This window comes from Dipteris shenzhenensis, chromosome 25 (assembly GCF_047967505.1).
Source record: "Dipteris shenzhenensis isolate YYH24624 ecotype China chromosome 25, Dip_SZ_1.0, whole genome shotgun sequence".
NCBI lineage: Eukaryota > Viridiplantae > Streptophyta > Polypodiopsida > Gleicheniales > Dipteridaceae > Dipteris > Dipteris shenzhenensis.
In genome coordinates, this window is record NC_141620.1 from 52,048,553 (window position 1) to 52,075,991 (window position 27,439).

Sequence of the window (27,439 nt, forward strand, 5' to 3'; positions counted from 1 at the left end):
CAAGAATGGAGTCAAAGCAAGGTACTCTTAGTGGAAACATTGTTTTTTTTTTTTTGAAAATTAGTGCAAACATTGTTGAGCTGATCAAAAAAGGAGGGGAATCGGCAAGCTCTCCCTCTGATCATTTGCTCTCAGCTGCATGAACCTTACCGCCTTCAAGACCTTCAAGGACCTATGGAAACAATCTCGAGCTTTCATGTCCAACTGGTCTTTGTGTCCTTGTCGATATAAGTAACGTCACCCTCTTCAGACCTACTGCAGTTGCATGATTTGCTTTCTTGCGATGACGAAGATCCTTGATAGAGTTGCATCTTATGGACGCCCGAGCCTTTGGAAACAAGTTGCTGCACGATGATGCCGATCTAAGAACTGAAGTGTAAGATCTGTTGATGTCAATGCCCCCTTCCAATTGCTTTGTGTTTCTGGCCCTTGTGTATCGATAGCAACCTGTGTCAACTCCACAACTTTTGCCTCTCATCATTCCCGTCAGAAGAACCTTCCAACTCACTACTGAGCCGCACTAGCTGCATTGAGAGGTTGAAGAAATTTTTTCTTTCACCACACACGGCTTCTCTATGCATCAGCGCAACGACAGTTGATCCTTGGGGCAACCACAGTGCAATGTTTTAGGCCACGATACTATTCCGTAGTGTTGACTATTAGCATGTTTGTAATGCTACTACACATGATAACTAGTGAGAAGCACCGCCTATGCCAAAGTCTCTCAGCAGCTCAGAGCAGCCTTAGTCCTATTAGTTGCAGAAGAAAACCTGGAGGAAGGCACGACAAAAGCTTCCGATAGGTCACTATAGGACAAAACGCCAGACGAACTATGGGGGTGATATGAACGCGCGCTACAGCCTTGTTGGAGCAAGCATATTCCAAGCATATGAGGGAAGACAATGCATAGGTTGCAAATGCTATAATTGTTGCGCGATCTCTAGGAGCCACCTTGATGCTACCGACAATAATGGACGCTGCAAAAGAAGCTAATAGCAATTTGGACAAGATTTATGATGTGAATAGCTTCATATCCAATCTGAAAGATGAGGACACCTTCCAAAGAATGTAAGATCAATGAGTCCAGCAATGGTGAAGGGCCCTACGCTTTCATCCGCAAGTGCAAAAGCTTGGACAACAGCTGATTAGTAGAGAGAAAAGCTGATGAGCTAGCAATAGCCATTTTAATGCAGTAGATTTGTGGGTAGATCTCTTGAAGCACAAGGGTTGCAGACAACTAGAAAACACAAAAAAGAATTAATGTTTCAATGCATATGATGTGGGAAATTTCTTGAAAGAATTAGGGTTTTCCTCCAATACAACAATTTATCTAACTCAATCAAGGTGGGATCAAAGTCTTGATCCACTTAAGGACTTCTTTCCAAATGTTTTCTTGGCATATCAAATTCCATAGAAGAGATAGGTCAAATGCAGATTTTTCAAAGAAGAATGATGGATTCCTTTAAGGAATTTATACTGACATATGTTGTGTGGATGTTGTAGCTTCATCAACATATTGTTTTTTGCTTGATTGGAGTGGCGTATCCATTCCGTTCCAATGGAATGTGAACATGTTGATTCATGCATGGTTCTACTTATTCATTTTGTATGAACTAGCATGGATGACATTATATTTCATGGGTTCCCAGCCTTGGCATGTAGCCATGAAATGGTACAATTGTAATCAGTAGAACATAATCCATGGAGGTTAAGAAGGGTTCGTGTCTATGCCTTTTTGTTCCAAAAAGAGATTCCCACCAGAAGTGCCAGGTGCTGAGGGGTATTTAGGCACCTAGGCTAAGTCATAGGATAGGTAGAGCCATTTGGAAGTTGGAAGGTCACAAGTCATATAGATGAGTTTGAGTTACCAAGAACTATGAGGGGCAATTATAACTCTTTTGGATAACGGTATCTTGATGTATGGCAGTCAGGACCAGAATTTTTAGACCATGTATTCCCCTTTCACAAGCTAGATACTGATCGAATGCACAATTCTACATCCTCATGATTATGTATTTGGGAGAAGAAAGCTTTTGCATCTCTCTTTCTCTATTATATGTACTTTTTCTTTGAAGGATACATTTTGAGCTCGTAATACAGTCCAACTTCTATCCACCGACTATCTTGTTTCTTGAATGTCTTGTTGTCTTTGCATTGCTTATGCATATTTTTGTTCAAGCCCACAACAGTCACTACAAGCCAAGCTATGACACATCAAGATTCCATGCCCTTATTTCCCACCTCCTCAACACTTGACCAATCGGTGGATATAGTGTTATTTCTTACAAGGAACCAAACCCTCATGACACCCCCTCACATGTCACTCTCGCATGGTGGTCTTATTTTTGTGAGATTTGGTCAAGAAAAATTAGGGACACCATTTCTAAGCATAGGAGCTTGAGCTTCCTAACCCAAATGAGGTCCCTCTCCATCTCAACATGGAATGAGCTATACCTCACACAAATGGTGTCCCTCTCCAACCCACTATGGGATGGGGGCCGAGCTCAATGTGTAGTGTCAAACTATGAAATAAGGAGGCTAGCCCAACAAGAAAAAGGAGTGATGTGAAAGCATCCATATCCAATGCATGAGTACAAGTCTCCCTCCCTTAACTCTATGCATTGATTCCCAAGGTTAGTAAGGAGCTAACCTGCTTGGATAAGAAATGGGAAAAACTAGGAGTTTCTAGGTAAGGAAAGAAAGACGATGAGGTAAGTGGTCTCTCTTTACCTATTTAGGCTCAAGAAAGTGGTCTCTCTTCACCTATTGAGGCTCAAGAAAGTGTGAGGGTGTGCTTCTTAGGACCCAAGGTGGTGTTGTTGCCCCCAAGTGCACTATTTTCTAGAAGGTTTTACATCAAAAGAGTGATTATATATGTTGGAGAAACCGTGAATATATTCCTAGAAGCAAGAAGGGAAAGAGTTGGACTCCCCATGACTAATTCATCTCCTTTTGTCTTTTGTCTTACATATCAAAGAACTTTGTGACACCTAGGGCTAGTAAAGTGTGCAAGAGTGCATGTAAATGGTATAATGAAATAGACAAATCACAACATGCCTACCCCTTACTCATTGGTTGTTTGTGGTTGAGAGGGGCTTGGGTGATCCATCAAGTGATTGGACCAATCCATGGTACCTAGTATCAGCTCAAGCTTCCCCTAACAATGTAAGTGAAGCCCAATGGACCAAATGGAGAACCTCACAAATGTGCAATTATGGACAACAATGGAGCACCCAAGTGGTACCTAAAGTGGATATAAAAGCCTTTGGGCTTGAAGGACTGGTGGATTGGCAACTAGATAACCAAATTGATGTGTTAGATAGGCTCATCACTTTAGACATGGTGGAACTCTCAGATTTACCTCCAAAACCACAAGCTTTGAAAGGATGATCAGAAGGTAACCTTGACCTACTAGAGCACATTGGTTTAGATGAGGTTTAGGTGATTGGGATACATGATCAAACATCGAAACAAAAGTGTTGGGCCCCCCAAATGATTTAAAATATCTAAGGGAAAGAAAAGTAATCCCTTTCCATCTTGCTTTGATTCTAGAAAATTTCTTTCAAAATGGTGCAAAGAGAGGGTGGGAGGGGGGAGATTTTTCCCCAAGTCACAAGAAAGAAATAACCAAAGAGGGAGAAAGGGAGGGAAGATATCTTCATGCAATGGAAAATATGTAGTCAAGAACCCCAAATTTGGTAGATTAGAGAGCCCGAGATGCATCTTCATTAGTACTTGGATCCAGGAGGAGCTTGAGAACCTTGAAACTATAAAGAGCTTCTTCCAAGATCTCAGAATTGTTTCTCTTTAAAAAAAAAAATCTCAAAATTGTTTTTTCTTGGTCTTGTAAGGATCTAGTAGGAATACTCAAGAACATCAACTCTCATCACATACCCCTCAAGTCTTTGATACCAAGCTTGAAAAACTCAACTATGCCAAGGCAATATAAAAGAAGAAACTGTTAAAAATGGAGACAAGTAGACTCATAGTTTTGATGAAGCATTCTAAGTGGTTGTAAAAAAGGGAGACAAGTAGACTCATAGTCTTGATCAAGCATTCTAAATGGTTGTCACCCATAGTCATAGCTCCCAAGAACAAAGCCAAAAATATTATGGTATGGATGGAGTGTTGAGCTTTGAATGAGGCCACAATTTAGGATGGCTTTCCACTCCCCTTCATGGATAGGGTGCTCAAGAACATGACAAGATAGCCCTCCCTATACTCTTTTATGGATGGTTTAGTGGGTACAATCAGGTATCCATTGCACTTCCTTCATGGACGGGGTTCTCATGGATGTGGCAAGACGTTCCCTATACCCTTCAATGGATGGGTTTAATGGGTACAACTAGGTGTCCATTGTAGAGGAGGACCAAACAAAGATTATCTTTATGACTCCATGGGAGAGCATGTAATTTTAAGAAGATCGCTTTGGCATTACTAATGCCCTATCGAAATTTCACTGGGTCATCTCCAATAGACTTCATGTTATTAAACGACTTTGCTTGCAAAATAAGTTGGAGGTATGAAAGTAAAGAGTTATCTCTTAAGGAGAGCACCTCCATATTTTGCTCTTTTGTTTCAAAAAGTGTTGTATGGTTGGGTCTTTGCTCAACCTGATGAAGTGTAAGTTCTTAATCACAAGGGGGGCATTGTTGGGTTGTGATATCTTACATGAGAATGTTCCCTAAATCATAGAAAATTATGGGTGTTGTTGATTCTCATGGTGGATCCCCCTACTGATGTCAAGGGAGTGTGAGGGTTTGATACATTCAAGTGAGCATTCGTGTACACCCAGGATGATCCCTCAATCTACCCATACACTTTGCAAGTCAATAGCTCAACTTGGCTAAGATGAACAATACTGCACTATTGATAGGGAAGAGTCATCATGGTGGTTGCTTTGCAAAAGTTTTGTCACTGTCTTTTGGCAAATAAGTTTGTAATGATTACAAACGATGAAGAGCTCAAATATCTACTCAATAAGGCTATGGTTTAGGAAAGGTGTGATGGTGGTTATTGTTATATTAGAAGTTTTGACTTTGAGGTGGTGATCTATCTTAACAAGCAACACTTTACAATAGACCTCCTTTCAAGGATTGGGTTTGGGGAACCTCACACACAAGAAAGTATCCCATACAATCAATTTGATGTAACCCTATTCCAAGTAGAAGCGATATCAAATTTAGATAAGCATTTAGCCAACTTGTCTCCATTATCACTTTTGCTAAAGGAATGATGGCTAGGAAAGTGTCAATGATGTGCATGGCATCAGATGATATGTCTACAACTATACCAAATTGATAGAGATGGCATACTTTGGAGGTGTGTCACTCTTGAAATCCCCCACATATTGGAGGATGCCCTTGTAGGCGTGACACATGGCCATTGTTTTGCACTTATCACACCAAGGAAGATGCTAGAATCTAGGCTATTGTGGCCCTATCTCTTACATTTGGGTGGAAAACTAGCAGTTTGTTAGCCATACCTCATGTGTGACAAGGTACTAGGGGGATATCTCCACCCCTTCGCCCTTCCTCTTCCCAAGGCTTATTCGGCATAGGAAATCCCTTGTGATAAATTTGGGTACCAAGCCAAAATGGTACCATTTGTTATAGCTACCAATGGAATGCCATCACGCATACCTTCATTGGGACAAATTTCCAAGTAGACAATAACAAACATGCAATTCTATGTATGTACAAGAAGTCACTTTGAATCATGTTTTGATGATGATAAGTAATAGAAATCAAGGAATGTTTGAGAATTAAAAATGGGTTGGAAAGTTTCCTCTTTCTCCTAGGTTTGCAAGGAAAGAGAAGATGGGATGGATGAAAGTGATGGCTAGCATAGATTAGGGAGACATGTTAATCTTGGTGTGAAACAATGAACATCCTTAAAATGGCTCCTAATGTGGGAGTAAGATAGGTATATTTGGTTTGTGCCTTAAATGCTAGTGTGCAAGGGTGTTTCTTGATTTGGTGTGGCTATGCCACCTGACATGATACGTCCTAACTTCATTAAGAGATAGCTAGTTGACAAAATGTTATCCTCAAGGATTTGGGGTGTATTTCTCCCCATGTTGCCTATGTGTAGAAGGTAAATATTGGTTTTAAAAAACTGAGATTTAATGTTAGGTGAATTGTAAAATTTCAGAATTAATCTTGAAGAATAAAACTAGATGGTTTTATGGATTGCAATTTTAATGTTACTAGATGAGTTTCCACCAAAAATTGAGATTCAATGTTAGGTGAATTATTCAATTCAAGAATTAATCTTGAAGAATAAAATTACAAGGTTTCATGAATTGCAAGTTTTGGGGTTTGTGATTTTTTTTAAAGAAAAATGTGAAAGCACCATAAGTCAATTCAAACATGTGACTCTACATCCTTTGCTAAGGTACAATTACATGTGAAATTGCTTGGTTTGGGGTGGGATAGTTATGTTGGGTGTTGCAAATTGACCAAGGAGTAGTAGTGGCCTTGTTGTTCCATAAGTGTTGCATGCGTACCCAATTTTGCAACTTGGCCACCCTGTATTACAGCAATCTGATGGGCATTTCTGATGGTGGAGTTGTGGGAAACAATGATGGTGGTGTAATGCAAAGTCAATCTATTAAGTTAAGAGCATCTTGTATCTTCTTTTTGAAATCCAAATGCAGTGCACGAGTCGTGTCATCACAACAGGATGGTCAGATCTATTAGAATGGCTCGTGAAATGGATATGCTTTGCTTTTTGCCCCCGTAGTTGCACACCTCCCTCTCCAACCTATACAATGTGCAAATATGCTCAATTGTAGACATAGAAACATTCGGCTAATTTATTAAATGGTAGATGAAGCGGTTCATTTTTGGCACTACCTGGGTCTTGTAATCTTTGGGTAGTGAGCTGATGTAGGCATGGATGCTAGTAGAGCTAGCTGCGTGCTTGACCTCGGTAAGATGACAGCATTGGGCTTGCCATGGGCAATGTTATTGTGGATTGAATATGAGAAAATAACCAAATGTTGGCTTACTAGTGCCATATTCTTCCTTAACCACTTCAAGTTGAGCTCGCGCAGATCCACTCCATCAAACAACACCTTGCCATGGTCAAAATTGTAGAACCTCTCTAGCAGGGCTAGGATGGTGGACTTGCATTGCCACTAGCACCCATGAGTGCGGTGACCCTACTGGCCTTCATCTTAAGGCTCAAGATTGTGTAAGAGCTCTCGTATGTCACAATTTTAAGACTGGGGGAGGAAAGATTGTGTGAGAAGCTCTTGCATTATGTAGAGGTGGAGGAAGGATTGTGTGGTAAGCTCTCAGAATGTGTAGAGATGGAGGGGTAGGATGACACGTTTTGAAGCTTGACTTGTATTCCGAATGCATTCACCTTGTCTAGGTCACCAAAGTCTCTAGAGGTTTTGGCAGATCTGTTCAAACCTTTTGACGTGGAAAACTGGATCTCCTTCACTTAAGAACTTAGTGATGAGCTTAGAGATTATGATCAGGATACTGCATGAGGCATTCATACCCCTCCCCACCATGATTACTAGCAGTGCCGCCCCCCTTCCTAGTGCTTGTACTAGGATCCTCGTCACCTCATCAGTGAGTACCATCTATGGCACAAGCAGAGGTGCTTGGGATATTGGTGCAATGCCAAGGTTGGGTGGTCCTTAGGGTCAATTATAAAAGCTCATCGGCCTGATAGGGTTCGAAATGGATTCTCCTTGCCTCATGGGACCTGGAGCCAACATACATAGTGGGCTTAAGTCTATTGGTCTTACTGGTGTAGGCCTTGGTAAGCATATATTCATGTTTGGAACTAGCCCTTAGGATGAAGATGTGGGTAAAGAGGTGCTTTCAGGAGCACCTCCTCAATTTGCAAATAGATTGGGCCGAGGGGCCATTGATATTAGGAAGATGTTATCACCGAAGTTCAATTGATTGGCCCTCTTCTAGGAGGCCAATACCTAGGTTCATAAGTCCTTGTGAAGGAGGATTACCCCTCATAGAACCGTACATGAGGCCATAAGGGTCCCTCAGCTAATGTGGGTACGGAGTTGATGGGTGCAATACCAAATAATGTGGTTGGTGGTGGGTCTTGTTGCTCCTTAGCCACCCTATTTTTCCCAGCAAATGGATTGATTTGGTCGTGATTAGCCAAGCCAAATTGCCCCATGAGATTGGATAATGACTCCCTTATTTGTGAGGCTGTGGTGGATGGGGTGGGGGATTTGGGGCCTTACCGAGCTAGAGTTGGGAGCCATAGAGGCCACTGGATTTAAGTTCATGTTTTCCCCCATCTCTGCATCAAATCATTATTATAAGCCTAATGCGATGACTTTTGAATTGCTACGCTATTAACACTGACTCGTTGCCATATATCACCATAGTTGTTGCTTTACTTCTGACGCAACGACTGTTAAGGCAATGAAACACTTTCACGTTAACTTTAGTTGTTGCTATTATAATAATGCTGAGTCATTGCTATAATAAAGATGAGTCACTACTATAATAACACTGAGTTGCTACACTAATCCACTGCTAATGCTAGTCGCTACACTATTAATGCCAGTCACTGCACTAATACTAATGCTGACCCGATGCATTACCAAGTCCACTACATAAGCAAGCAACCTCATTCTGCAGGTTCTCACTTGGCGGTGTATGAAAACTCTATCAAAATTTTCTTTGAATTCTCAGAGCCTCCAGCAACCTCCAAAAATAATCCTATCCCCATACCTACTTGATGTCCAGCCACGTTTTCCCCCTCAGCACATAGTATCTATTTTTCACAAAAGAGCTCAATCCGAGCAACGAAGCCTCCTCAGCCTTCACCTTCTCTTACTCCCTCTTCTTCTTGAACACTTTCTATCCCTCTCAATTGGAACCCCATCCTTTAGCCCAACAAGCTACCAATGAGCTCGAGCCATCTGCTCTACAATCCACCACCTGCACCCTTTGAAATCAAGAATTATGGACACATAAGATGTCCAAAATTACTCTGAGCATGCAATGCAGGTGACCAAGTTCTCCCCATTGGGATAGAAATGGCTAGAGTAGCTACAAGGAGTCATCATCCACTCTAATACAAATGCAATGACAAGGACTACCACCTCTGTTATCATAATCCGAGGCTTACCAAGCTCTATAGGATTCTGATGTGGTGCCACTCATATAAGAAATGGGTCTATACACAGTGCTAGCAAGTTCCCCTGCCATTTGAATTTGTGACAAGTTGTTGATTTCATGGACAGATACAAGAATTCATCGAGCACCACCAACTGGCTTCAAGCGGATAGGGAATATCATCATTATCACTTTACAGTGGAAATAGTCTGGCGTCCTTTTGGGCTACCCATTGTCACCAAGCCAGATGTGACCTTATGGGGCATGCATAAGCGGCTTGCAAGGATGGTGAAATACAACACTAAGATGCATAGGGGTGGCGTCCCTATAAATCAAATGCGGAGATGGGGGAAAACTACTAATTAGAGTGTCCAATTTACCTCAAAGCTACTCTCAAGACCAAATAGAGAATTGGTAGTTGTAGTGGTCAATTGTATTACTCTTATTCCCTTAATGTCCTAATTGGCTAAGGTTGATTAACCAATGCTTAGAGTTTAAAAGAACTCACTTTGGACATTCGTAGCTTGCCTCCTAGACTTCTTCAAAAATGTTTTATACGAGACTCCATTTGCATGTGCATTGAGTACTATAAGGAACTAGTTCTACTACTAATCAACATCACAGAGCTCTTACTCATTGAGTGTTTGCAAGTGCAGAGTCAATTTCTAGTGACCACATGTGAGCCTAAAATGCTTAAGTTTAATGTTATCAAGTGCTTATTGGATGAAAGGCCAAGGTAACGCTGACATTAGCTGGACTTATCATGTCTATCGTGAGTGAAGGCATGCTTCATGAGTCTAGTGTTGTTTTCCCATAAATACCCCTAGAAAAAGGAGTGCCTAACTGGGCTATCTTACCATCCTCACCCTTGAGAAATGATGGCTTGAAATGGGTGCCCGTGCTTTAAACTTGGCAAAGAAAATTAGCTATAAGTTTATAAAATGTTTATTTTCATGCAAGTAATGTTACTAAAGTGTGCAAAAAACATGATAATTATTGATATGCTGCATGACCCAATTTGGATTTGTTAATCGAAATGTATAGTTGTCAAATTTTGGCTGTATTTGGCACCAACATAGATTTCTCACAAAAAAACTGAATACCCTACTTTTTGTTCCAAACTCAAATGAGCGCCTAACTTTAAATTGCTATTCAACAAGGGGAAATGAAATAATGGTCGCAATGGTACATCCAATGCTGATGCCAATGTTGGAACACAAGACAAGGTTTGTATAAATGTAACAAGTTTCCTATTCTCTAAAGTCCATGACTCGATTGAAAGGGAATCCAACATGCAAGAAGTACTTGTAAGTATTCTAGAATTATGTGCAAAGTGATATGGGACCTAGTGAGTCTCATCCATTAGTGATGTTGATTCTCATGTTGGTCAATGTGGTTGAAATGAATATGACAACAATGGAAGAGCCTTGTCTTCCTTATTTTATGGGTAGCGAAAAGTTATATGAGCTAGAATGTGAAAACTTTGAAACCAATCCATGGGGAGACTTATTTGGCAAGGGCATTCATGTGTTCATCGAAAATCCTTTAATCGGGTTGATGGACTTCAATATTCATCACACGAAGTGCGTGGAAATTGATGTGTATAAATTTTAAAAAAGTGCCTTTGGGTGTTATTGAATTGCATTTAGAAGCAATTACATGCATAAAGTTTGGGATTCAAGCATGGCTGAAACCTCTCAAGTTATGCAAATTGTGGGAGAGAAACTCACCAAAGACAATTATAGTGTTTGGTTCTATCACATGGAAAATTTCCTCATGGGCAAAGGATTATGAGGCTTGACTGTGGAAGAAGATGGATGCCATGAATTGCCATGGGAGGACCCATTAGATGAGGATGAATTGGCATATAGGACTTGGGTTGAGAAGTCAAGGAAGGTGTTGCATTGGATATCAATATGTATTTCAGAAACTCTCATTCCACATTTCGAGAAGGCCAACGCTCTAAAAGAAGCTTAGGATATAATTCAAAAAATGTATGGTAAGAAAATTTCAGCTTATGCAAAGACTCTCGATTATGTTGTAGAAATTAGACAAATATTGGAGGATTTGGCTTCCATTAATTGCAATGTGGAAGATGATGACTTGGTGTCCATCACCTTGAATGGATTGGGGCCTCAATATAAGTCTTTGGGCACATATATCTTCGTGAGAAGTTGGTCCATCTATACTTGGGAGAGGTACTATGCCCGATTTTGAAAAGTTGGTTTCTTTATGCATGACAAAAGAGGTCTAGCTTGGACTAAAAGGATGAATTAATAGTGGAAGAGACCATTTCTTCTACCATAACAAAAGTAGAAGTGGTTTGAGAGGGCAGAGTGGACCCTCAAGAGGCTGTGGGAGAGCCTCATATGCTCAAATGAATATGTGCCAAGAGGCCCTGGTTACATGTAAAGAGGAATAGGGAGAGTCCCAAACCGTGGAAGAGGAAGGGCCAAACATGTGCAACAAGCTAGAAATTGCCATTTTTGTGAAAAATATGGTCATTTTGAGAGAGATTGCTATACCAAGCAAAATTCCAATCATAGAGGCCATGGTGGAAGGCATCAATATAACAATTATGTTGGCCAAAGGGAGAATGATTATGAGAAAAGGCATGTAGCTCACCTATTTATCATGGAGCATGTTATTGAAAGCATGTCAGCTCCTTCACAAAGTGATAATTGGTTTGTTGACTCGGGTAATGGTGTTGAGAACACTTTAGGGAATGTGGTTGTGAGAAAACAAGAAGCAAGAGCAAGAGTGAGCAAAATGGAGAGAGTGAGCTGAACGTAGTTCACTCCCCAAAGTGTACTAAACTAAAGTGTAGTAGTACAATGAAAGAGATGAGGGTTTTGTCTAAGTGACAAAACCCTATCTAATCACTAACCGTAGTTAGAGATTAGATTGTGGTTAGGGGGAAAAACCTCTAAGAGGGAAAAATTCCACTAACCCACTTGTTACATTACATTGGCCACTGCCTAGAATATAATAATAATTCTAACACCCCCCTACAATGTCAATGTGGTGTACAAGGTAGTGATCAATCACCAAAAGGAGATAAGTTTAGGGCACTGCGAAATGCCTCAAACTTCTCACGTGGAAGTGCTTTGGTGAAGATGTCTGCAACATTGTCATGTGTTGACACATAAATCATACTAATCTCCCCTGCATGCAACTTCTCTCTGACATAATGATAATGAACCTCAATGTGCTTCGTGCAAGCATGAAACACAGGATTCTTTGCCACTGCTATAGCACTCTGACTATCAATGAGAATTGGAGAAGGACCCTCCAATATGAGATGAAGATCAGCGAACAAACGTCGCAGCCAAACACACTCAACTGTCACTATGAAAGCTGCCCTGTACTCAGCTTCACATGAGGAAGTAGCCACTATACATTGCTTCTTACTCAACCAAGAAATGCAAGCATCGCCCAAAAAGAAACAATTACCACTAGTGGACTGCTTGGTATCATAGTCTCCAACCCAATATGAATCATTGTAAGCATATATCTGCAAGACACCCCCCTTGGGAACCATCAAGCCAAAAGACTTTGTGCCTTGCAAAATACTGAAGATGCGTTTTACAGCTTGTCAATGTGTCGTCTTTGGGCTGTGCATATATCTGCTCACCTGAGATATTGCATACTGAATATCGGGCCGTGTATTGCACGAGTAGATGAGGCATCCAATAGCCTAGCTGTAAAGTGTGACATCCATTGATTCACCTACATCATACATAGTAAGCTTCAGCCCCGGCTCCATGGGAGTGGCAATAGGCTTACAATCATGCATGTTGAACCTATCCAAGAGCTTCTGCACATACTTGGATTGAGACATAACGATGCCACGCTTGTCTTGTATAAACTAGGTCCCCAAATAAAAATTTAACATGTCCAAATCTATCATGTCAAATTCAGCTTTCAACTCAGTCTTAAAATCTATAATTATATCCTCATTTGACCCTATGAGCAGCATGTCATCTACATAAAGAATGATGACTAAAATATCTCCCCCCATCCTTCTTGATGTAGAGGATGCTTTCCGTGGGACTATCATGTAACCCCTTACTTGCCAGGAAGGCATCAATCTTGGCATACCATGCACGTGGGGCTTGTTTCAGCCCATATAAAGCTTTGTTAAGCTTGCAAACCTGAAGTGCATTGCCAGAAAGTTCAAATCCAGGAGGTTGCTTGGCATAAACCTCTTCCTACAAGTCCCCATCAAGGAAAACCATTTTTATGTCCAACTGATGGACATTCCACACAAAATTTAAAGCCAGTGCAATAATTGACCGTATGGTGGTCATCCGGGATGTAGGAGCAAAAGTCTCCTCATAATCTATGCCCTTCTTTTGTGCATAGCCTTTGGCAACCAGCCTTGCCTTGTACCTGTCAATAGACCCATCTGCTTTCCTTTTTACCTTGAAAACCCACTTGGTACCAATGGCATGTTTACCTGTTGGCAAATTCACAACATCCCAAGTCTGATTTTTTCCTATGGACTGCAACTCATTGTGCATGGCATGCATCCAATGCACATTATCCTTTGCTTCTTCAAAAGAGTCAAGCTCCTCTTCATCAAGAAGAGTCCTTGCATACTATCTCAACTGAAAGAGCCCCCCCTGCGTACCTTACTGCACTACAAGTCCTGCCAAGCAATGGGGCCTCAAGCCTACTCTCCCTGAGAGCCTGTACCAACCAATTCGGGACCTGAATCCCTTTTCTCTTTAGCTATGCGCTTCTTGCATTCTCCAATATAATGACCTGGCTTCTTGCAATAGTGACAAATGCCCTTCTTTTGTTGTTTATCTGCATCACCCTAGACTTATAAGAGGGCTATCCTGAATCAGCTTTATGCTGATGTGTGGGCTTACTTTAACTGCCCTTTTTTTTGGGCTTGAACTTCGAAAGCATGGCATGCTCGCCAGCCCGGGTTGCCATATTTCTTCGTGTCTACTCCTCCTGCAACAGAAGTCCTACCAACTCATGAAAAGAGAGGATTGCTGCCCCCCCTCAATGACAAATACAGAATGCCCCAAGTTCTCTACAAGATCTAAGCCAAACAATGGCTATCTGCAAACAATGTCAGTCTGTACGTTTTACGGACGACCTTGGAGCTGACGTGCGAAATCTGTACGAATGGGAGCTAAGAGCAGGAAGAGGAGAGCAAATGCGGAAGCAATGAGCAGGTCCGAGAAGGGAGAGCTGCTCTGATACCAAATGTGAGAAAACAAGAAGTAAGATTAAGAGTGAGCTGAACATAATTCACTCCCCAAAGTGTATTGAACTGAAGTGTAGTACAATGAAAGAGATGAGGGTTTTGTCTAAGTAACAAAACCCTATCTAATCACTAACCGTAGTTAGAGATTAGACCGTGGTTAGGTAGGAAAACCTCTAAGAGAAAAAAGTGCCCCTAACCCACTTAACTGCCTAGAATATAATAATAATTCTAACAGTAGCATAGGTTCCCACCATTACTAAGAATCTTGCATCAATAGGTCAAATGGCTAACCAAGACTATCAAGTGAGATTCGATAAGTTTGAAAGCTTTGTGGAGGAATTTTACAATGGGAGAGTTGGAAAAGTGGTTGGAAGAGGCCATAAGAGAGGAAGACTATTTACTTTTGATGCTATAACACCTTCTTTGCAACAAGGTATGTTTGCACAAAGTAGACACAAACAAACAAGATCACGAAGCTGAATTATGGCATAAGAGGCTTGGCCATATCAATTATAGAAGGTTGTCTCATATCCATTCTCCGACATGAATTTACTGGTAAGGCATTAATCCAAGTGCTCAAATGCATTCACTCCACCAACTGCGAATTTAACCTCCAGTATTAGGCGCTTTCTTGCTCCCAAAGCTCTATTTTCTTAGTTTTCAAGTGAATCCCTACAAACAAGTTCTAACCCCCGGTAAATATCAACCACCATGCTATCCACGGTGGGCTATGCCAATCCGTTGCAATGCAAAACTGAAATAAATGGCAAATGGAGCGTGGAAGAGTGATTTCTTACTTGGTCTCAACTGGTATGGAGAATGGTTCCTCCTTTACACTTTGTTGCAAATCACCGTATGAAAATAGGCATCCAATCCACCTATGTACTTGAGCCCAACCACATGATTTTTTGGTTGATCTAAAACTTGCAACAACGAATGTGTTTGAAGCTCAAACTGGCCCAAGCATCACTTAAAGCCACTCTAATATCCACAATATTTAGGGGCTTAAATTGACCTTACAAAAAACACGTTCCAACTCTCTAAAATAAGGCCTCTCATAACCGATTCATGAACTGGATTTCTGGTTCTTTTTGCAGATTGATGAATTCTCTCTTTGTTATCACATAGGTTCTTGAAGCCTTGACTTTAGGTGCATTCGAGGGCATGCAATTACATTGACCACTCAAAGTACTATTTTGATCAAGACTCTCACGCTCTAGGTGTGTCTTGTACGGCTGCTCAGGCTGACCACTTTTGTTGGCTCTACTCCAGGCTTCGCATCAGATGCTCTTCATTGCTAATGCTAGATCATCAGCATCACTATGCCTTTAAGATCACATGTCATCAACCCTATACCACTCTATATCCATAGTATATCTATACGTCAACAACAAAGTCTCTTTGGAAGCTAATGGAAGCTGTCCAATAGCCAAATGATGAGTGCAATCTACTAAATGAAGAGGTGGATGCCTTATTTTTATTTAACGCATGTATAGTGGCTCAACCAAGCTTCAGAAAGTTGATTGACACAAAGAGATCATGTTCTTTGTCTTTATGTTTTGAAAATTTTCAGTTGAAGTGTCTTGAAACATATACATCATAAAGGCAAGTACAGAGTAGATACAAGAAGCACAACTCCATATCATGACTATTATGACAGGTCTTACTTGCATAAGGAGCTTAAGCAACAAACTGTCCAACACAGCTTGGGGAATACCATCTTGACATCTACATGAACAGCATAAACATGCGATTAACAAATCAAGCCTTCACCTTGTTGGAGTCAGATGCATGAAGTTTAGGAAAACTTCTTTGATAGCAGCTCGGCTTAAAACACACCCATACAAACAAAAAATCAAATGAGATGGTCACAATAAACATGATTTCTTCCCTGAAACGAATTAGGCCAGTTGAAGGAAGAAAATGTAAACCGTATTCAAACTTCAGGGGAATTTTTCAATCCCAAATCTTTTAAGTATCTTCAAAAAAACAGAGAGTCTAGAATAGGATCACTAAACAAATCACTTTGGACACCTAAACCGCATAAATGGGAAGCTTCCCTACCTATCTATAAAGTGAACAGTATGCATCCCTCTAAGCTAAGGGCTTCTGGGGTCACTCCAATTATATTCATTCTGATGATATGTTCATGCCAAGTACTCTTTGAATGCCTGGCCTTGGAATTGCGTCAATGTCTGACAGCTGGTATGATCCATGCTCTTCTAACTAAATTCAAAAATGGCTAACCCGATAAAAATCCAAACTGGAGGATGATAGCCACTTTTTTATTCCAAAACTTGTATCAGAAAATCTATATACTTCAGAAGCACCACAGCAATCTTTGAAACACCGAGTCTTCTACAGAATAAAGGCAGGGTACCTTTGTCTTGAGTAAACCATGGTCTGTGCCCTAGATGTAAATGCAGGAACTCACTTCAGTGTCTCGTCGTCAACCACACTTGCAAAAAAGCATACAAACTCAGAGGGAACCCTGTACAAGGCTTCTTGTGTCATTCCCTCACAGTAATCGGCATCTTTGATGCCTATCATTGACTTTTTTTACTCAGATGTTTCCAACAAAACATGCTGCTTGTTTGCATGCCTTTGACTTGATTAATGTCACACCCAGGATGTCAGGCCCAATAGACTACTGTGTTGTGCCAGACAAGGCTGCAATATGAAAGGAGTATCGGTCGACTACTCATAACCCTCGCCCATTCAAGTGTGTGCTGGGTTACCTTTTATATCTCTTTGAGACGCATATGAAGACCTTCACTTCTTCTCATCTTTTGCTGGCATGTTCTTCCAATTTGCCGCTTAGCCAATCAAATACACCTTTGCTGTGGCGCCTGTATATATTTCCAATCCAGATACGTGCACAACTTGCTGATCATGGTGTGAGAGGAATCACTTCACCAACCCCCTACACTGCCATCCGAAAATAATTATAACCATTCCAAAAACTCTTAAGAAGCGGCTACCGTGGAGGTTGCCTACTGCTTCCCTATTACATCGGACGTCCATCTCCAGGTTTCAGAACCCAAGCAGCACCTTTTGTGTAACACAACTCCTTCATCACCTTCAGAAAGAGGACCAAAGACTAAACGATTAGCAAGCACAAGAGTATTCAAACCTTTAAGAAATCTCAATGCATATGTCGTACTTTGACCACACTAGCGATTATCCAGATATTTCAAAACCTATGATTTTCCAAAACCCTGATTAATTAAAACAGAAGGCATCCATGTTTCTGGAGAAAAGAGATTCTTGTACAAATTCTGAAACAACTCATAACTTTCAAAGCCACTACGGGATTCAAATATAAGGTTCCCTCCTCAAACCTGCATCAAAACCCTCATACATCATCTTTCTCAAAATTGAACAAACACATTCGTTAACATTATGGGGTCAATGTTATGGGCCATCAGGGTCATAGATGGGTCAGTTGATTGAGGCTCTGAATGTTCAATATATATATGTAAGCTTCGTAGTTGTTTGGTTACACGGCATATATATGTCATATCTCTACAAGAACTGTATCCAATATTTGAAATAAGTTCTTTCAAAGATTACAAATGTCTTAGTCAATTTTCTGATCTTGATTGAAAGTTTGTTGCAGACTTCAGTTCGAAGATTGACGAGATCCCAGAAGAACAAGCATTGTTTGATGTTATGATCGAGGAAATTGATTTGGTCCAGGTAGTCCTCAAATGGGCTGGACCACACTTTCTAGCTTTATGTGAGCAGCCTTCACTTCATTAATGCCGGAATAGAACACAAAATAGGAAACTGCTCAACTTGAGAAACAAGCTGAAGACAAGGCATGGGTTGCAAAACAGAAAAGGTCCTTGAAAAGGAAGATGGCCAACAAAGGAAAGGACCATATTTCTATTGTGAGAAGCCTGGACACTGGGCTTCAGAATGCTGGAAGAAGAAAGTAAAGATGGGTGATAGTACTTCAACATGCAGAGGCAGAGGTAGAGCCAAAGATAAAGGAAAAGGTGAAAGAAGTTCACCTGCAGGCGGAGGCAGCGACGGAGGCTGAGGCTGAGGCTGAGGCTAAACGGCTAAGGCTGATAGGCCGAGGCCAAAGATTATGTGGGTGAGGAAGCCAAAGACAAGCAAGGCCCTAATTACCAGCAGAGCACTTCATTGTAGACAAGCAAACAACATGAATGTGATTGCCAAAAGAGTGCGGCATGGAACTTTGAACAGGCTGTAAACAGACCTGCCAACAGCAATGACAAGCAATCACAGGGACTTATGTTGATGACCATTCTGTTTGATGGCACAAGACATATGGTCATATAAAAATTGAGAGCTAGGCAGATAGATGGTTTATGGACTCTCACATGCTTCTGAGAAAGTTACATGATAGAGATCCTCGCATGACCAGCTTGTTTTGGCGGGGACTTTTTGATAATATGGGCACTAGTCTTCAGTTTTCTTCTGCTTTTCGTCCCCAGTTAGATGGGCAATTGGAGGAGGCTAATTCCACATCATTGGATTTGCTTAAATGCTATGTTTCGCAGCACCAGTCACAATGGGAGAAATTTCTACAGTTGGTTGAGTATGCATATAATAACACGGTACATTCTTCTACAAGTAAAGCTCCATTTGAGATAGTGGAAGGCAGCCGTAAGATTCCACCCATCTTACAAACAAAAGATAAAATTTTTGAGGCTTATAGATATGTGGAAAGCTTGGATGTAGTTTATCAGAAGGTGAAGCAAGCACTTCAGCGGGCACAAGATAAGCACAAAAGGGCAGCAGACAAACATCCTCGAGAAGTTGTTATCAATAAAGGTGATTGTCTTCCAACGTTTTCAGAAGGCAAGGCTAAAAAGTATTTAATTCCTAGGACCAAAGTGTACAATAAAGGGGCCAAAAGAGTGGTGCAATTAGAAATTGCTATTTTTAGCATAGGCCTCCAAAAAGGGCAGAGAGGCCTTCTTTTGGTTACAAGAGCCCAAGAAGCGCCAGATCATCATCATCACTCGTGACCTGTTGGAGGCTACCAGGTGCTGCTAAATCAAAATCGCCATCTGCAAAGAGGGTCGAGGGATTGCCAGGAGAAATTGCCAACTGCCAGGAGGGGTTCTAGGAGAAATCGCACCTGTCCAGGGGCATGTCTGGGAAAGTCGCCACCTATTCAAGCTGTTCCAAGAGTTGCGACCTATTTTCCGGGCTGTCCATGGGCCGCTGCAGGTAGTGCGGAATGTTGTATGGCTGAGCAGGAGCTTCTACAGGGATTTTGACCTGTTTTTGGTTGGTTATTGCTGCTGATTTTGGAGCTTCCCATGCTTGGGCGACCTCTTTTGGGCTGCTTTTGGGCTGCGCCAGGGCAAAATCAACTATTCTTTGTAAAATCTAGGGTTTTCCAGCCTAGGTGACCTGATTTATGTGGATTCAAGGCAGAGGAAGGCTAGCTTTTTCCGTTCCCAGACTGGTTGCTGGTTGGTTATTGCGTTTGAGATTGATTCCTCACCAAGAAGGATTGATTTTTGCTGTTGGGCACTGGCCAGGAGGGCTGCAGATAAAGGCGACTTGTTTGGAAGCGCTTGGTGGATTGATTGCACCACAATTTGGCTGTCTAGGGCTTTTCTGCAGTTTCAGCCATGTCTGGCTGGTTGGGCACTAGGTTGAGCAAGTGCAGGAAAAGCACAGTCAGTTGATGCCTTTGGGATCCTGTTTCACACTTGGTTGAAAGGAGAATGCAAGATTGCCTAGTAATTTGGATGCCTATTCGCCATACAATGCTGAGCAAGGATTGCAGGGTGTGCAGGATATTGGAAGTCTATGGGCAGTGGTTTGCCTATGGTACAGCTTTCAAGAGACCTTGTAATCAGCCGCTTGGCTTTATATGAATATTAAAGAAATACCACAAGGGGCGCCAAACATTTGGGGCCAATCGGTGTCCTTGTTTCTGAGTAGGAGCGCTCTAGCTCCCTGTGATTAAGTTTGTGGTGATTAATTGTTAGGCTATTTATTGTGTATGCTATAGTTAAAGTGGATCTCACCACCCTTTAATCTAAGAAGGCTGGTTTCATAGATCACATTCCCTTGCGAACCTGTGGGGCAAAGAGCTTGAGGTTCATTGGATATGATTGTGTCCTATGTCTTTGTTAAAAAATATGCTACTTGCAGTTGCCTTCGACACGTTCCCACAATCCGCATGATCAGAAGTCTACAAGAGATATTGATTCCAGAGACACTGATTTTGGGTGTGATGAGCCTACATGAGCCAGTCAGAGACAGAGTTCGTGCCCCGGGCGGTCTTTCAAAATGGGTCAAGAGCACGATCGGGGTGAAGCAAGGCTGCCCCCTCTCGCCGACTCTTTTGGGACTTTCCATCGATGAGATCACGTCCTTCATATACAGAAGGCGACGGATCTCTACTGGCTGACCTCATGATACAAATACTACTATACATTGATGACATAGTCCTTATATCATCCTCAGTGGAAGGACTGCAGCGACATCTAGAGGCCCTAGAGGTGTTCTGCAGAGAGAGAGACCTGACAATCAACCTTGGGAAGACCAAGGTTATGGTCCTCAACACCTCACGCACAATGATCCGCCGACTCAGCTTCACCTATCGTGACGAGCTAGTGAGATAGTGCAATCCTACACATATTTGGGAGTAGTCTTCATGGGACCCCTTTTCACAATGACCCACACAGCCCAGGCACGATGGGGGCAAAGTGCTTTAGCTCGGCTAGAGCGACGTTGCTTCCAGGCACACTTCAGAAGTTCTCAACACCTCACGCGCAATGATCCGCCGACTCAGCTTCACCTATCATGACGAGCTAGTGGAGATAGTGCAGTCCTACACATATGATGGGGGCAGAGTGCTTTAGCTCGGCTAGAGCGACGATGCTTCCAGGCACACTTCCAAAATCCACCGCCGAAAGGCGGCCGATTGCCATGTATGCAACACCCTTTTGGGGATGCAATCTCCCTAAGACCGACTGGAGAAAATTTTAGCCATTACAGGTGATTATGGAGTTCAGAATGATTAGATGTAAGCCCTCAGTCCCACATGAGATAGTACAGGCAAAGTTCACCACCCATGCCACCTCTCCAGATTGATGCCATCTTTCATACAGTGACATTTATCCACAGAGTCTAGGACTTACCTCACTGGAGACTTCCTAGGCTGGCCCTAGAGTCATTCGGACGACTAGCGAAGAGCGGGGCAGATACATGGTATGCACATATATCCACATGGCTTGCCAGGCATGCTATCCAGATGGACAGACTCCCCCCCTTTCAATACAGCATGGACACACCTCCTGAGTCGATCCCACGAGATGAGATCAACTGTAACATACGGATAGATCTCCTCAAGCTCCATACATCTTGGACTTAAGGGGGGGGGACCACGAGCCCCCCACCAAGATCCAATTCTACCATGACCACTTCCTAAGAGTATCGGAGGAGGGATTCATTATCAGACCCCAGTACCTCAAGGACAGAGGTGTCTCACATGCACTGAGTGTTGGAATGGTCACCTCCCCATCTGTAAGCCCCCATATGAGGAGAGCATGGGGGAGGTAGACCTGGTGATATTGGGGCTGTCACATGGGCAGCACATGAGCTGCCATGTGGGCAGCTGTCAATGCAAAGGACAGGCGTACGGCCTGCAACAGGGCCCTGTGAAGGGCGCGCTGACATCAGCAGGGTGGCTGTACGGAGGCTTCTTTGATGGAGAACAGGGCTGTTGGAAGCCTGACACAAGGCGGTACCTGCAGTGGCCAAAGGCGCCTGCATGGCAGGGCCTTTGGGCCTAGTATGGAGCCTGCAACAAGGCTGGAACAGGGCCAGCAGAAGGGCAAAGGCCTGCGCCTATGGCGGACTGCCACGTGGCCAGGCAGGTCTGTGGAACAGCCCCCAAACCAAGTCGGTTTACAGACTGGGAGGGGGCAGACTGCTCGGCCCAAACAGACCTAGGGGTCGGCCCTACCAGGTCGGTCCATTTCAGGGCCCCTTAGGCCTATAAAAGGAGAGGCATTTGGCCTCATTCATAATCACTTGGAGCAGCCCTCAGGACAGCAGACAGGAGCAGCAAAGGGGGAGCCTTAGGCCTACATTCAGGAGGACAAGGTGACCTAGGAGAAGCTGCAGACTGAGCTAGAGTGGCTGCCCACCTAAGCTGGCTTCTGGGCAGCAAGGTGGAAGGGATATAGACAGAGAGTCTACATATCCTCGAGGTGGAGCATGCGGGCTCAGAGATCTAGAAGTGTCAGGCTTGTAGTAGAAGGACCTTTTGGTATTGTATCCTGTCCTAGTTTCTGGACGGACGGAAATATAAAGTGGTGCTTCTATATTTGTCTCTAAGCATTGACTATTTACTGGCTTGCACATCTATGCACATAAGTTAAGAAGTTTGTGATTCCACACCCCACACGCACACTATGTGAGCTCCTCGGCATTACTATCAATCTTCCGCTGTGCGTACCCTCTGTTGGATCATTTCTAACACTGAGGATTTCCATTGGGCATATGCGGGTTTCGTACAACCACTTGAGTATCGAGGCAGGGAGAGCTGCAGGTATACCCAGAGAGCAGAGGATCTACATGCTATGCACGATGGGGGCTGTTAAGACAAAGAAGCATTTTCTTTGTACTTGCCTGGCCTACTATGAGATCCAAGGGCGCTACCATTGTCCTTACCTGGAGGGGAGTGGCTTCCGCCCACTATCACGATTGATCCTCTTCCATGACCAAATTTGCATTAGGCTCTATCTGATGGAGATGTGCCGACACAGGGAGACACTACTGCAACAAATCAGAGAGCAGCAGGAGGCGGCTAGATCACATGACATAGAGGTTGACCAGACACATCATCGCGTCACATACTTCTACACATGTGAGTCAGCTCCAAGACACAGCGGAGTAGAGGAGGAGCTAGCTGATATCAGGGCAGCTTGGATCAGCCCGAGAGAGCCGACACGGTGCCATCGAGAGAGGGACGCAAAGACCACGTGCGAGACAGAGAGTACCCAGAGCACATTCTATTGAGGTCCGAGTCCCGACCTATCACAACTTTCCTAAGGGGGGGATCCACAGAGACAAGGGGTCACTCTGCAGCTCAGCAGGGCTTTGGTTTCTGAGTCCCAGCTCCGTGACCGACTTGATTAGATTGTACTTGATTAATTATGATCATTATGATTTTACTAGTATTGTTTGATTTGGACCTTCCAAATAATTAGGCACCTTGAATCTCTATTTTGTCTTGCTCCCTGTGTACGTTGGACGTTTGAATGAACTTAAAACTTGAACACCAATATGCAGTGTATTGTCTTGCTTTTGCTATTGTCTTTGTCTTGACGGCCCTGAAGCCTCTACTGCTGCAAGTGACGCTGGACTCATGAAAATTACCTTGCACGATGTACTTCTTATTTTTCCACCAGTGGACTTCTCTAGCTTTCTCTTCTTCCTCTTCCACTTAATCGGTGCCTGCATAGTTTTTGCTTTGATGTGTAGGTAGACGTCGTTGGCTGCTTTATGTTAGATATCAATGCTCCACTCTCGTGTAACTACGCGGGAACCAGCTAACTCTACTTGTAAGCCTCCCATATGAGGAGAAGGCATTTGAGTAGCTAGGTTATCCGGTAGGTCCTGGTTTGGACACCAGATGGGGACCATGTGTGGCCTGATGGCTGGACGGCTTCCGATAGAGTTGGCACACTGCCAACTAGGCTACATGCAAGTGCGAGAAGGCATCCCATGACTGACCGCACTAAGGGTAGACGAAGCATTTCCCGGGGCAGCCCACTCTCGGGTTGCGGGGCCCGTTTGGAGCCCCAAATGATCCCGAATGGCTCTGGGCCGAACGACTAACGTAGGTTAGTTGCTCTATTCGGCGCCACGGTTCTAACGTGTGGTCGGTGGCCTATTTCGGGACCGACCTCCAGTCGGCCGTTTTGGGCCGACTGGGTCGGTCTCCCAATTGGGTCTAACCGACTACGACTGGTGGCTATATAAGAGCAAGCCCATGAAGCCCATCATTATCACTAGCTACAGCAACCCTGATTCCTTAGCATCCAACCTCCGTCCTCTACTGTTTCCAGCACGCCATCGAAGCTTCTCACACAGGAGCGCACGGCTGGGAGGCAGTGCCATCTATTGTATCAGTTTTACAGCAATCAAATTTTTTGTTCTCCATACTATCTGCTTTTCTCTCTTGCATACGAGATCCTGTTATCTGTTGAGCACAGACGTCGTATTGTTTTCTTACACTTTATGTCCAATACGCAAAAGCTGAGCCCAGTTTGGCCAGCTATAGTTCATGTCTTCCCTCAAATTGTGGCTTTTGGCACGCCCACCACTGGTATTCCAGCATAGCGAGATCATCAATGAATGAAGTGATTAATACAATGCCTACTTTGACGTGACAGATAGAAAAGTGTATCGTTTGCAGTCCCAACAGTATGAGGACTCTCTTTTGCAGTCCTCATTTGATATTCACTTTGCCACTTGATTGATTCCTCAATTGATTTCCTCTAGAGTATGCTTACTTTTTTATGCTATCACTTGATCAATTTGCATGAGCTTCTAGCTCCGAGTTGGCCAAGTATATGCTTCAACTCTTGGCTTGTGGTTTTTGGTTTTTTTGTATGTATAACGTCAAGCTTCTATGAAGGTCCTTGCATGTACACCTTGTTTATAGATGGATGGAACGAGCTGTTGAAGCTCTTCAAGAGCATAATTTTGTTGACATTATGTTATGCTGCCAACTATAACTAGGCTATCTTCATTGCTTTCTCACCTTTTGTATGTTGAAAAATCTAGATGTAGATACCAATGAGGAGCCTGTTCACAACAGTGGGTTGCCATTCAATTCACTTCAGCTCTGAGTGACTTGACTTGCTTAAACATGCAATTAGTTAGCAGCTGAGTAAAGCTTATTTCGGTATTCCATATGCATTGGAATAGAGTCTTTGATGTAACTTTTCTTATGTTATGCTGATTTTCTTATGACTAGTTTCTTTCATAGAGTTTCATTTTTAGTCATGTAATTTGATTTTCATTCATTTGTCTATAGACTAAAAACCTGAGTTGGAAGCATTGAACTATTTTAAACAAATGCAACTGGAAGGAATCTGAAATACTAACTCTCTCGTGAAACCTCACGCTCATAATTTACTGTAGAAACACTCTCATAAGAGCTCTCTCTCTCTCTCTCTCTCTCTCTCTCTCTCTCTCTCTCTCTCTCTACACACACAGCTAGGGCCCAGGACAACATGTCGGGCTGGACCCCCCCGAAGGTATTTTATTTCTTGAAGAGAGAATTTGTTACAAGAGTTCAGCGTAGAGCTGCCTGATACAAAATCCAAAACGTGAGCTCTCAAGCTCCCTTTCTTGGCAACAAGCCACTTGTCAATTTCTACACTACTTTCCTAATTACATGCCACTAAGGGCAACTCTGGAGTCTTCGAAGCACTTGGTCACGCGAACCGCCTCTCAGACTCTTGTTAGGCTCTCGTAGCGCTTAGGAAAATCACTCTTCCTAGTACCTGCAACAATTAATTAAAGCACACCACCATGGCACCCATTAATTGTTAGCGCTTTGCATGCAAACAACACATTGTGGACTAGTTCTAGTCACGGTGGGCGTCCCCACTGAACACATGTGCACACATAACAAATATAAAAATATATATTTATTCTCTGGTTGACCGAAGTCAACGCTCTTGATCATAATTAAGGAGCTTTGACCAAGGATCGAGGCGCCTTAATTATAGCCAAGTCTCTCCAACCGAAGTTGGCACATCTTGGTTAACCGTGGTTAACCCTCTTGGCGCATGCCAAGTCTCGTTGATCGAAGTCAACACTCTTATCGTAGTCAGCTCTGTAGTTCTCTGGTTAACCATAGTTAACCCTCTTGGTAATAAACCAAGTCTCCTCGACCGAAGTCAAGTTTACTTGACCAGAGTCAAGTATCTTTGACCGTAGTCAATTCTTTGACCATTAAAAGAACTCTTTGACCATAATTAACACATATAAAACTCTTTAATTATGATCAAATAAATGGTCAACTGTACTTTGACTTAGGATATTTACATTGTGGTGACAGAATCTCTCCAAATATTATATTTCAGAGATAGGGATACTATGTGTGGGAAAGGGATACTGTATTTGGGTAAGGATAGAGAGGGATACATTATGTATGGTCCATGCATTGGAGATGCAACATGGGTGGATCTAAGAATATGGGAAACCATATGGGATGTTGACCTTGCTGTGCATAGAAGGTAGCCCTGATAGCAGGATCTGCATTGGCTATCACAAGGGCTGGGGGAATGCAAGCATGATGGAAATCGGAGAGACCAATGAACGAGTTGATGATGGGCCTTGTATAGGTCAGCGAAACAGAGGCAATGCAGCCTTGGGTCAAAGCAGGGAGGTAACGGGGCAAATTTTGGAGAAGGGGAAGACCAATCCTCTCCCACCCTATACATAGAGGCTTTAGGCCTTTAGTCTCCCAACCACTTTTGAATCCAACAAAGTCACCGAAGCCCCAAGAGAGGAATGATGCAGTATGGCAATAGTAACAGCACACAAATCATCCCTTGGCTGCAACTACCTAGAAGAGCCTGCCACAGAGTCAGAGGATCTGAGATAGTGGGTGACTGGAGCAGTCCTAGGACAAGTGGCACCTTTTGAACGGGGTGATGGTAGACCATGGTATGGTGTTGTAGCCAAGGATTCTAAGCTGGCATGCAGACAGAATACCAGAGGCACGTGGGTGCCTATTTGGAGTGAAGATTGGTCAAGAAAAAGGCCAAGTAAGTACTCAACAAGGGCCCTAGCCGCCCTTTGCTCCAGCCCACTGAGGCCTGTATGAGTCTATATTTTTGTGTGCACTTTGTCCCATAGGCCCGTGAGGCCTCCCAAGGACGTTAATACATCTTTCTTTCTTTCTTTCTTTTCTATTTTGGCCTCTTCATATTTCTCAATGCACTTTTGCATATCGATGCTATTAAGAATATTTCACTATATGTTGGAGGACCCTAGATACCGTAGCTTAGCTAATGTCAGATTTTAGATTGGACTCCTGGACAATGAGCTATGGGAGCTTGAATGTTCTTTACACTAG

General features: G+C 42.9%; 1 protein-coding gene across 1 annotated transcript in view; it reads right to left on the reverse strand.

Annotated features, from left to right (window-relative positions):
- Positions 1-16,227: 16,227 nt before the first annotated feature.
- The window catches only part of LOC147886039 (SIN-like family protein), a 33,575-nt gene continuing 22,363 nt past the window's right edge, over positions 16,228-27,439 (reverse strand). Inside the window, exon 13 of the mRNA XM_087396738.1 lies at positions 16,228-17,413. Within this exon, the coding sequence (XP_087252864.1) occupies positions 17,342-17,413 (72 nt within the window). The 3' untranslated portion in view covers positions 16,228-17,341. The remainder of the gene's footprint in view (positions 17,414-27,439) is intronic.